General features: G+C 39.9%; 1 protein-coding gene across 4 annotated transcripts in view; it reads left to right on the top strand.

Moving 5' to 3' along the window:
- LOC109040724 (serine-arginine protein 55) overlaps positions 1-12,828 on the top strand; it is a 28,251-nt gene that overhangs the window by 6,086 nt on the left and 9,337 nt on the right. For 2 of the 4 annotated variants that reach the window (XM_019056740.2, XM_019056736.2), the window contains exons 4-6: positions 4,615-4,713; positions 7,247-7,282; positions 8,536-8,605. In XM_019056740.2, the coding sequence (XP_018912285.1) occupies positions 4,615-4,713; positions 7,247-7,282; positions 8,536-8,605 (205 nt within the window). Of the gene's footprint in view, positions 1-4,485; positions 4,582-4,614; positions 4,714-7,246; positions 7,283-8,535; positions 8,606-12,828 lie in introns of all 4 variants that reach the window. The other 2 variants (XM_019056737.2, XM_019056739.2) reach the window with 2 other exon arrangements.

Genomic DNA, 12,828 nt, shown 5'->3' with positions numbered 1-12,828 from the left:
GCTAATTGGAAACTTACAGGTAACTTATAGGACTAATTATACTGAAGATACCGCCCGCCATGAAATGGCGGGGTCACTAAAATAAACAGGAGAATATGCGCGAGAAACAAGTCTCTGCAAAAAATGGGTCAATCGGAGACGCTTTGTTCCAAAATCGTCGGAAATCATAAATGAACCAATGTCGGTATAGAGATGTGTGAGGATCTCCAGGGTTGCCGATAATCCACGTGGAAAAATGGAGACGCGCCGAACAACAAAGAAGCCAGACAACAAGTCGCTAGAACGGCGAATCTTGAAGTTCTCGAGGTTGATCTTCAGGCGAAAAAAGTGAGGCAGCAGGTGTGGTAAGCGGAACGTCGGAGTTTTCCGGAGGAGACATCTTGAGCAGAAGCTTTGGAGCTGGCGAGACGGAGGATGAAAGTTCCAACGATGACGACGTCCTCAAGTTGTCCTCGTGGAGAAGAGTGTTGTGGGATCCGTCATTGCAAACGAAACAAGTCTTTTTCGATCGACAAACCGAAAAAGGGTGACTTCCGAAACAAGCGGGGCATCTGTTGAGCTTGAAAATGATTTCCTTACGACGCTTGACATTTTGGATCTTGAAATCCGGGCACGTGATGAGCGGATGCAATAGTGAACAGTGCGGGCATAGCCTTCGTCCTTTGATTCTAGGCATAGCGAGAGAAGCATGTTTTTTCTGGGTGTGGGATGAAGAGCGCGAAACTACGTTGAACAAAACTTTCACTTCATTCTGACGTGGGGTGACAATCAGAGAATTATCAGGGTTCAAACATTCTCTTTCGAAAAACTGGATGAATTCATCAATCTTCGGAAAAGACGACTTGGCACCACGGTATTCTTCAAAGCGGCGCTGGTAGTGAGGGGCGATTTTTTGAAGCAAAACGGTGACCAACAGAGGATCATACAAGGATGAAGGATGCTGAAGGGCGTCGAGAGCCTGGGTGTGTTCCCGTAATTTTGAGAGAAAAGGAGAAATGTGATGTGGCTCCTTTACTTCGGGTAGGTCGAGGAGGCTGGAATAATGATGAAATATGTGGCAGCGTTCCGAATTGAACCGCTGACACAGTAAGTTCCATGCGACGAAATAATTGCTTTCTGTGACATCAAGACCTCGGACAAGGTCGAGGGCCTCGCCGTGCAGTGAGCGGGTCAAATATTGGAATTTGTCAACGGAAGTCAAAATAGTGGAGTCGTGAATACTGACTCGAAATAGGTTGTAAAACGAGTGCCACTCCTCAATGTGGCCGGAGAATTGGGGCACTTTGAGGGTAGGCAGACGAACTGCCGATACAGGAGCGGCAGCGGCCGCCGAATCTGCGAGTGTACAGGAGGGGGGCGCGGAAGCGGCCAGATTTTTATGGTTTTGCGGCAGGCACCGCTGGAAAAGAGAACGTGCCTCTAAAACAAGAGTGTCAAATAGAATCTGTGCTTTCTGCACTTCAAGACGTTTTTTCTTCGGGAGCGTAGCGTTTAACGTCATAACTTCCTCTTTGATACTGAAATATTTCTTCTGGAGCTCGAAAAGACGTTCAAAGGCTGGTGTGAAGCGTTCATAATTTTCGGAGGTAAGGTTGTTCTTGAAAGAGAAGTGGATTGCGAGCACACGTGCATGGATGTTGGCTCTTTTGGCAGAGAGAACTGCGGCGAGATTGCTCGACGGATCTACGTTGCTAGGGTCCATTTTACGGATAAGGGTTGTCCGCAAACTGGAAAACTTGTGAACCACTCACGGATATGGGTTGTCCGCGAGAGAAAATCTTTAGTGAGCCACTTACGGATATGGGTTGTCCGTAAGAGGAAAATCATGAGTGAACCACTCAGGGATATGGGTTGTCCGCGAGAGGAAATCTTTAGTGAGCCACTCACGGATATGGGTTGTCCGTGAGAGGAAAATCTTTAGTGAGCCACTCACGGATATGGGTTGTCCGTGAGAGGAGTGATCCCCGTTTGGATCGTACCTTGGTGAGAAAATAGAGAGTGATCCCCGAATGGATCGAGCCACTCACGGATATGGGTTGTCCGTGAGAGGAAAATAATAGAGAGTGATCCCCGTTTGGATCGTACCTTGGTGAGAAAATAGAGAGTGATCCCCGTTTGGATCGTACCTTGGAGAGAAAATAGAGAGTGATCCCCGAATGGATCGAGCCACTCACGGATATGGGTTGTCCGCGAGAGGCAAAAAAATAGAGAGTGATCCCCGTTTGGATCGTACCTTGGTGAGAAAATAGAGAGTGATCCCAGAATGGATCGAACCTTAGTGAGATAAGAGTGTGATCCCCATGAACATGAGGCGATAATTCACAAAAAAATAAAGAGAGTGATCCCCGAATGGATCGAACATTAGTGAGCAGAGGGGGTGCGAATCAGAGAAAAAAAAGGCTTATTTGAGGCAAGAGCGAATGGGTCTGCGAACCATGGACTGAATCGACAACTAGATCGGAGGAGCGACGATCTATCCGGCCCGAGGGACCATGAACGAGACTGAGAGGGGGGGGGGGGCTCAGTCACGGTGGTTGAATGGGGGGATCCCGAGGGGCTCAGCCAATATGGTGAAAATAGGGGGGAAACCGAGGGACCACCTCCAAAATGGAGGAAAAGAGAGAGGGGGGCTAACTTGGGGGAGGGGGATGCACCAAACGCCTTATGGGCTTTTTGGAGCTTCCTCAGACCACGAAAGAGATGAACCTCTAATGACGCGTGAAATCCATCATCGGAAGCTCTCAAAAGGGGTGCATTTATTGAACCTACAAAATCAGAACGACAAACAGAACTTAACTACGAATACAAAAATGGCGGGCGGGGCTATAGCAAACTAATGGGCGAGTGGAGGGCGACAATAAGGGGGGTGGGAGCCGGAAACCAGGCTCCCTTCCAAAAATTTAACCTTGCACAAGGATGGAGGATGGACAATCCCGTGCCATTCCTAGCTTGGAATGTGCAAAGCACAGACCGGTGTCGGAGGCGGCGACCGGGGGGATGACTAGGGAGCCAATGCCATTCCTAGCTTGAAGTGTGCAAGCACAAATCGGTGTCGGAGGCGGCGACTTGGCAAGGTGTAAGGTAAATGGAAGGAAGCAAGGTGGAAATCGAATAGGGACTTGGTCCGTCCGCGCTCATACGTCGCAGGAGCAGAGCCAAGCCTTACTAAACGAGGAGCTGGGTGACAGACTCGAGGGCTGCTGGCTCTGGTCGCGGACCCCATCAAAGACAAAACACGAAAAACTGTGGAGGAACGCGAACCGAAAGACCAAACAGCGAAATCTATTGGTGAAGCATTGATACAAAATGTGCGAGAGAGAGCATGGAGGAGGGCAAATGTGCGGTGCGGCAAGGGGAGGCAAGTGAATCATAAGTACAGAGCGGGCCCGGCCCCGGGACCAGAGGGGCCATGGGGAGCGGGAGGGGGCACTAAATGGAGCGTGAGTGCCGAAAAATGAGTGGACGCAGAAACGGGGGGAAATCTCTCCTTAACACAGTTCATATCTCGCCGAAAAATTACGCTGGAAGTCTGAAACTTTGCACAGGCATTCTTAAGGGCTCCAGAATTCAAAAAAAAGCGTTTGCCCTAAAAATGGTGGATGTCAGCGACTGCTATTGATACATATATGTCCTCATATACAGTTAACTAGTAAAATTATTCACCGCATTATCTTGACCTTGGCTGTGTGGTTTCGGCTCATGATTATAGTGGACAATGTAGGCTTTGACTGAGTTTCTCTGATTTAATAAACATTGGTAAAAATTATAAGCTCATTAAATAATCAGCTAGCCAATTTAATCACGGTTGGCTTAAACACCTGATCTATTTCTACATTGACCATACATCTAACATTGGTTGTACTATATTCTAATCTTATAAGGATTGAATGGAGAATTTGCAAGGGTCTGAAATTTGATGACTTCTGTGTTTAAGTGGAATCTACTGAGTGAACTGAACCCGAAGATACCTTTGATTCATTTAGTGAGCAATTTTTAGAGAAGGTATGACAAAATAACCGATTCTGCTAAAATGCATATGTTAAATGGGAAATGCCGCCTGATGTCGTCATAAGGCGGCACATTATATCACTTTTAAATCAATTTTTCTCCCAATTTCCCATGTCAGAAAAAAATTATGAAAAATACTGCAAACTCAGCTGATCAGGCACTTTCAGATGAAGCAATATAATTTTTGTGTGCAAATTCTCCATTGAATATTTGTTGAAATGCTAATGAATGGATTAGAGTCATTGAGCAAGTAATCATTCAATCTTAAACCAATTATAGTGAATATCTATGACATTTTTTTTTCATTCTGGCTCAAAGATTAAAGTAATCATGAAGCTGCTCAGGAGTCCATCTTTATCTTACTGATCACAAATACTCATTGTTCAATGCATGTCAATGAGAATATTTTGTCATTTGTACCCAGTTTTTGTCAACAGTGAATTTATCTAGTGGTCACAAGTTTCTTATTTTCTCCAGGATAGTAGTGGAACATGCTCGTGGTACAGACCGCACTAGAGGCCGAGACAGATTCGGCAGTGGCGGCCCACCGCGCAGACGACAGTGGCTGGATAAGTAAGTCACTTTAAATTATTTTGTTGGTTACAGAATCTCGGTAGAGAGAGCTCGTGGAATACCACGTGGGAGTGATGCTTGGAGGGACAGAGAACGAAGGCCCCCCCCACCCAGAAGAAGAAGCAGGGACAGGTTAGACCCCATCCCATTCCTGATTTCATAGTTCTCTCATCCTAAACAAAAATAATTTTTTTATTTTTATTCAGTCTCACCACTTCACCAGTTCTTCTAAACCTTTTTTTTTTTCCATATAAGAATTATAGTCAGTCTCTTTCTCAGTGTGCTGGGTTTTACTGAGATGCAAACTTTTTTCATAATATTGTGCTACAAATAAGTAGGTCTTAAATGGTCCTACCCACAAATATGTATTACTCATATTCTTAGTCTAAAGTAGAGTGTACTAAACGTCATATGTTCCTAACTATTTTTAATGATATGAGAGTGAAAAAGTTTCTCAGTTGAGATAAGCATTTAATAAATATTGGTGTTTACTATATGTATATATAGTGAAGGCCTAGTACAGTTAGTATGTCTACTAGGTCATTACTATTGACTATATAGATACCACATCAGGTATTACTACTGATGTAGTATCTATATAGGTTATAGAAAGTATCTATAAGATACTACATCAAGTTGTATCTGTATAGTGAATTCCTCTGCCTTTGTGAGCTTCTTTACTTGCCATGCTGATCATTATGTAAGTAAGTATTTGTGTCCTGTCACATTATGTAACCCTACTTGTCAGGATACAGCATCTTTCTCACATAAGTGAGCAAGCATCTTCATAGTGACAGGAAAGTATGACCCCAGTATAATTCCTTAAAAAATGACTTCCAGCACACTTTTAATGTTTCCCTCATTGTGAACATTAATTCGATTTCTAATCGCTCCGTTTGTGTGCATTATTAACACTCACAAATCAAAGAAAGTCAATGAGGTAGGTAAAATATTTCTTTGAAGTTGGAAGTCAGAAAGAGCAGGAAAGCAATTTAAATACTTTGAACAGTTCTTAATGAGCAACAACTTTCTCCAGCGCATTTTCATCCTCCATTTGTTGTAACTTAGAACAAAATTCACTGCTGTTGTCATGCTGTTTCATAGGTATTCTGCACATTGTCCTCTTAATGATCTAGAAGGCATATTCCAATCTTTAAATTAGTGTTTCTTGATTAGTTTTAAGTAAGTTTTGCAAGTTTTTAATTTAAAAAAATTGTACTGAATATTACGGACCCACCTAAGTTTTGTTCATAATGATCTAGGATCAATTATTTCTGATATTCTCATTGAAGAGTTTTTCAGTCTGAATGTAAGAAAAGAAATCTAAGTATTCCAAAACACTTGTTGTTTGCTGTCATCGAACTTTGGTTTGCTGTGTAGTATGTTTCATTCCGACCCAGAATTATTTTTTCCACATTAAACTTTATTGATATTCAGTTGACAGTGTTAATCAGTTGGTTATCTTGATTATATCGGTGGCAATATATTGAGAGATATTCGCATAAAAAATTGCAAAATATGGGGTTAAATTCTACAAATCGCAATTTTTGGTTCGATAAAAGTGCGATCAATTTTCTTTGATAAAATTGAGATTAAATCGCCATTTATCGCGATTTTTATTTCGAAAATATCTCGGTAAAATCGCGATTTTATTCCGATAAGATCCAGAAGAATCGCTTAAATGTTGATGATCCCAGCAATTTTATCGCCGATAAAATTGCATTACATCCCAATTTTTCTGTTGAAAAATGCTACTTGGGTTAAGCGTCTTGTTTATGTAGAGGCGCAATTATAGCAGAACAGCAAATTTTGGGAAAGGCTTAGAAATTTCTGCACCTCTAGTAAGAGGTTTTAGCAGTAGATGCTAAATGAATAGTAGTACTAATAATTCTTTGTTCATTACCCCCTATCTTCCCTGAACTAAATGGTTCTATCCTAAGTGCCAACTTCAAAAGGTTTATTTCATGATAAATTTATATGGAAAAAACATTTTGAAAGTTTGATTAAGTAGTGCCTAATTTTTGTGAAGGTACTAACATACTATTTGTCACTGTTAGTTCAGGCTACTTCCCTTGAATATTCTCCACATCTTTTTTAATTACAATGTGGTCAAGTTCTCCTGCAAGCATTCTAGTATTCTGTTCCAATCTCTCTGCAAACTTTTCTTCAGTTTTCTTTCTTTTTTTTTAGAAGATACCTAAGTACCTAGTTGTGAAATGTGGTAATAGGCGTATTTTTTGTATCTTTTCATTACTGTGTTCTGACTTACAAAGCACAAACATTAACTAACATCTCCCCCCCCCCCCCTTTAGATTATGGAGTGCATTGAAGATCATAAATTTTCTTGTTCTGTAGGCCTCGTTAGTCTATTTAGCAAAAAAAAATTTGGTTCACCCTTCTTTGTTGACGTACATAAGATCCATGGATAGTTTTAGTCATGCTCTGAGGTAGAGTTTCCTGAAGTATTTCATTTAGCTGTCACAAAACTTATCGAATGGATTTGTCCTGTCTTAAATATTGATTTATTTAAACAAAAATTCAAAGTAAATATGTGTCAGCTATGTCCCACCATGTCCTCATGAAGCAGTCAAAATGATTGAAGAGAAATGTTTGTACGTATTTTATACTTGTTTTACGTGTTATTTTTTTTTTTCTTTTCTCCTAGGAGGGGTCCATTTGGCAGTAGCCGTAGACGCAATGAGTAAGTTTGAAATACTTGATACCATAATCATACCATCAGCCATTCTTGCATGAGTAAATATCCGACTCCCTCTTGTTGAGAGCAAATTTTAGAATTACACCTTTTTTTTCTTCTTTCAAGGGTTTTGTATTTTGTCTCATACTGCCTCAGAAGCAAAGCCTACCGTCACGTTGACCACGAAAAGCTGATGGCTGAAATTAAAAAACTTTGTGCTGATGATGTAATAGGTTAAGGTTAGAAGAAATGTGGGTAAATTTTTGTACAAATCACTAATTTTTTTTTTCTTCAATTGAAATGAAGATTTGTGATATTTGTGAGGTGTTCCGATATTGTTTCAGCCTAGTCTTTGACAGGTAATGCATAATATTAAGTATTCCATCCCTATTTCCCTCTTGGTTTTTTTCTCTTTTTGCAAGGAAAAATACAGATTTCTGAGCGTTGTTGATTCAAAAATTTTTACTATCAATATTGTTAAAATTGTGCAGGTGTCAGGAAAGTAAAGTCTATCACGATCCATCTGCAAGCACGACTTTTTGGAATTCATGACAAAAGAACAAAAAAGAAATGTTTTTTTTCTTTAGGAAAGTTTCATGAGTGAAGAAGTTCATTTCTTTTTGATTCTCGTAGAACGCATAAATTAAGGAAGTTTTGATTCTCTTCATTGGAAATTATTTTTTGTTAATTTTAAATGGGTTTTTACCGGACTTATGATGAATTTTTGTTACTATCAAAAATTGATGCTATCGTTAGGACCAACAATCCAGTGAATCTTCTTCAGCTAGGAAGAGTCAAATTCAGCATCACCGAAGGGTAGCAGTATCCAGAAGTATCTCATTTTCGAAGAGAGTAAAAAGAAAATATCGAGTAGGATTTAATTATTGTAAAATTTGCTCTTAGTTTCTTTTGCAATGGCACCCTTTTTCCTTGCGATTCCCTGCGCTGCTTATTTTAGTCAGCCATGTCTCTGTAACTATGTTTTGCATTAAGTCTTCCTTCAGATGCAGCTTATTGTAGTAGCAGACTAATATTTTTACCACAAGAGATAGATTTCTAATTGTAAATCCTTACCGGGATGAAAGTAATTAGAAAGAAAAGTGATGGGGGCATTTCCTCACTGTCACGTGGTTTTTCAAGAGCAATTTCTATCTTAGTCTATTTTCCAAAAATACCTTATAATCCTCAGCCATTCTTTGATCCTGTGCTAGGTTATCCATCATTTTTTCCTTGTAATTCTGTACATGTCATTTTTCCAGGTATGGACCTCCTACGCGTACTGAACATAGAATCATTGTTGAAAATCTGTCAAGCAGAGTCAGTTGGCAGGTAAGATATTTTCCATTTGCTTTAATTAGTTAGTCAGTTTTTACATTAAACGGTAAGTAGTGCATCTAATCCACGCATTGATTTTTGCTCAAGTTTATGTTTGTTCAAAGGTCCAGTTGATTCCTGTTATGTTTATATCGAACTGCCAATTCTTATCATTAAATTACAACATTCCATTCGTCCTAGTAAGCAGTGGTGATTTTTCCCAACCTTGAGTTTTTCCTTTTCCACCCTTGAACTCCATTGTGTTCTTAATTTTTTTGTCTCGACTGTAGCTCCTGAGGGAAGGTTATGCAGTGTTCCACATAGATATTGATCGCAATAAGCCAAAATATTCTTCATATGAAGCTATTGGACCCCTATTTTGCTGTTTTCATGAATGGGTCCATTTGCAAAAATGCCATAGTTTTATTTACGTTGAAAAATAGTCTTGTTTCAATGGAGCTTGATCGGCAACCCAATCTTTCTACCTTCCCTGTTAGCTGGGTCTTATGTCATTAAATTACTCATCTCACAACATGATGTAATAAAACTACAAACTTTCCTACTTAGCTGACAGGCATACAAGAACCTGAAAACGGATTGCAAAACATTTAGGCATCCATGATCCTCAATCATCTCTCACTGTCCACTATCATTAAATGTCAAGCAAGTCTTACTGTCGAAGGTCACTCTTTCCTGAAGAATTCATCACGAATGAGTGAAATTATGTACTATTCTGTCATTACCATTTCTTCCTGCTTCTATTTCTACCGTCTACCGCTGGCAACGGTTCTACCACTAGTATTTGCATTCAGTATGACTACAGTTTGTATGTGGTAAGCAGGAAGTTGTTTTTTGTCGTTAACTTGGCTAGTAACTACTGAAGATGAAGATAATTACAATGATGTGTGCAGGAAACAAACTGGTCTACTATCCAGACAGTTACGACTAAACAACTACCAATTTACCTGATGCAAGGTCTACATATTGTAATAATATCCATTAACTACAAGGTTGTACTAGTCTGTTAATATATTGTACTTCAAGGATCATCGGTCTAAATTTTAACAGTGGCCGAAAAGGTCAGGCTCAACCTTGAAGTGTAAATGTAAGAAATTCAAAATCTCTCAAATTTGCCTCTTCGCCCTTCTCCTCTCCCCATTCTACAAAAGACCACTGAAATTGCAAACCAACTAACTGACGAACCAACCAACCAACCAACCAACTGAATAAATACATCAAACACGGAATATTATTGTTCATTATATCATTCCAGCCAGTGTCATGATATCAGCAGCAGGAAGCTTTATGTGAAAAAAAAAGTCTATCTGCTAACTAACCTCAACCCAAGTAGCCAAGTATGCGGCCAGAGCTTCCATTACAACATTTTACATGACCTCTATAATTATGTTACAAGCACAATAAGAATTAAATGACAAACCGTTTCTTAAGAAAAACATTTTGAAGTCACTCAAATTGAAGCAACTCGGTCAGCAAAAGAATAGTGAAGTTCCAGTATTTTTATCTCCTAGCGTTAGTATCACTTTGATGTAACATATCTGTTTTGGATTTCAAGTAATCATCACAACAGATGGTATCAATTGGCTGCTGTCTGGGACGGAGAAATTATTCGGCTATCAATTTTTTTCCATTTTGTATAGATTCGTAAACACACGTTACTGTGTAGGAATTTGTTGATGGTTTGTATTGTTCATTTGAACAAAGTAGAGATAGCCACTACCTGATGAGTATATCGTAACTGCATTGTTCAATTTATCGACTACAATAATTAATACAGGCAGAAAAATTATAGAAAATCGTACTTTGCTGGGGTGACCCAAGACCTAGCAGACAGTTCATCAGTGACCATAATGTGACTTCCATGGAAACTGGACTTTTCAAGGAAAATGCGATTTTTTAGAAAATTTGATTGTAGTGGGGGAAAATTATCATTCTTGGATTTTGGAGCCTTACATACAGGATTACACCTTGCGCATTCTTGAGATTTTTCCATTATGTTCTCGAGTGCAGGAGTTCCACCAGTCAATCAACCCAATCTGCTCTTTTACCTTTTTGTGAAACTTTTACAGTTCTTGTTATCTGAAAGGAAGGGTCAATTTTCTTTTCCGGTGTCTGATGAGACCAGCGCCAGTTCCAGCCATTTCTTGCTGAAGGAGAAAATGCTGAGAAAATAACTTTCGGTTTTTCCTATCATTTACCTGTCCTCTAATAAAAGCCTTTTTATCTTAAGATAAAAAAAGAAAAATCATATTTTTGAAAAATTTGATTTTCTCACCAACTGGCACATACTGGGTAAACACTTAAGTCCATCGCAGCTGCGGAAGCCAGGGACTGGTAGTGACTACCTGGCTGCAAGTATCTAGCCTGGATACAGGATCCCGGCTACCAAGCTATGCTCAAGACTCCTGGATTTCGGGGCATGCACATAGTATGATACGCTAGTAGGTGAAAGGCTCCAATCCTCAGCATATCATTTTCAGCATACAGATCCCAAGATACACAGGTAGCCGGCTACACGGTGACCCGACAGATCTCGGCATCGGCATAGTAGCTGAATCCTGTAGCAGCCCTCGAGAGCTAGATATGTCAAAATTCGGCCCGACGTTCACCCTACAAATTCCGTGCGATAGACAATGGAGACAATGCCCTCAATGCAAACACTTCAATGGAAATTCCGCAAACTGTGGCGGCCGTTTTCGGTTCACTCAGTAGCCTGCTAGTAGCCGATACCTAGTGGATATTAGCATCTCAGCATATCAATGTAGCCATCCACCCTTGTATGCTGGGATCCTTCGCAACAAAGGATGCCAGCGTACCTGGAGATCCGGCTACCAACGTATGCTGGCAGATCTGGCTGCTTGGGCATCTGGTATCCCTACGTATGCGGCATCTCGACGCATGCGGGGGGTCAACCTACGCTATCAGTCCCTGACAGCAGCCCAAAATCGGCGGGACTGTTCCTATCAGAAATGTTCACCCCTCCTTCTAGACACAGGACTATTAAATAGGTTTTTTATATGGTGTAAAAAGCCATTTGACCTCGCTTCTTATCGGGAAGAACAGGAACAATTTCTGTGCATGCTGTCTAGGTGTAATCTTGTAAATATCTTTGCTGCTGAATCAGAAAATGACATTGGTTTTTCTTCATCATGCATCAGTTTTCTAGGAAATCCAATTTCCCCCCAGCAGCCTATTTTTTTTTTCTTCTTTTTTAGGAAAATTCTGATTTGATGGAGATAAACGGTTGTCATTTTCGAACTTGAGCTGCAAATCTTCAGTTCTGACATGCCCACAGAGTTATTTATTTATTTTTCTAAAGTCCTTGTCATAGGCATTTATAAAATTTTAATAACAGTCTGACCATGGAACAAAATTATTAAGGCTACCCGTAGAAGTTCCAATAGATTGCAGCTTTCAAAAGTGATGAGTGTGCAGGCAGCTTTTCAAAACTCACCCTATTTTTGTGCTGAGTAGGTAGCAAGGATTTAAATCCAAACACAGGTGTCTAAGAAGTGAAATACAGCAGATGAACACAAGGTTGGCAGAACAGGAACAGTGAGTGCATGAAAGAACCATTTCATATCAGATGAAAAGTTATTTTGGAGGGGAGATTTGCCATGAAGCGATTGGTGTTGATTTTTTCGGGTGGTATTTGAATCATACTGTGGATACAAAAGAAGCTGCTTGTCAAAAATGATTGGGTTTTTTTTATTTTTCAGTAAAAGAAAGTGGAATCTTGCTCGATCATCAAAACCAATGAATAATAGTTATTTAGATGGAAGTTTCACTTTTACATTCATTGATCTCTTGCACTATCTTTGTCACTAAGTTTTGTCTCTAAGTTTTGAAAATGATCTAGTCTCATCCTAAGAAAGTCGAAAAAATAGTTCCAGATGTAACGCAACAAAATCTTAGTTTTGAATCATTGAAAATGTATCCTTGCCAGATTTAGTGATGGTAAGAGAGACATCCAATGTTTTGAATGAAGAAAGAAAGAGAGAGAGAAAAACCAGTTACCATTTCATGATTAGAATCTAACTTTATTTATGTTACCATATTTCAGCTACATACATGAAAAAGCATCCGAAGTATCTCGAGAACTATCAACACCTTTAACTTCAACAGGGGCCTTGATGTATGTGTAGCGCATTACGTAGTGGGGCTGTAGCTGGAATGGTTTTCTCTGTTTTGTCAATGATTAATTTTTTTTAAATCAACAT

Source organism: Bemisia tabaci, chromosome 5 (genome assembly GCF_918797505.1).
Source record: "Bemisia tabaci chromosome 5, PGI_BMITA_v3".
In the NCBI taxonomy this organism is placed as follows: domain Eukaryota; kingdom Metazoa; phylum Arthropoda; class Insecta; order Hemiptera; family Aleyrodidae; genus Bemisia; species Bemisia tabaci.
Note: the sequence above shows the minus strand (reverse complement) of the source record. Positions and strands in the feature narration are given on the sequence as shown.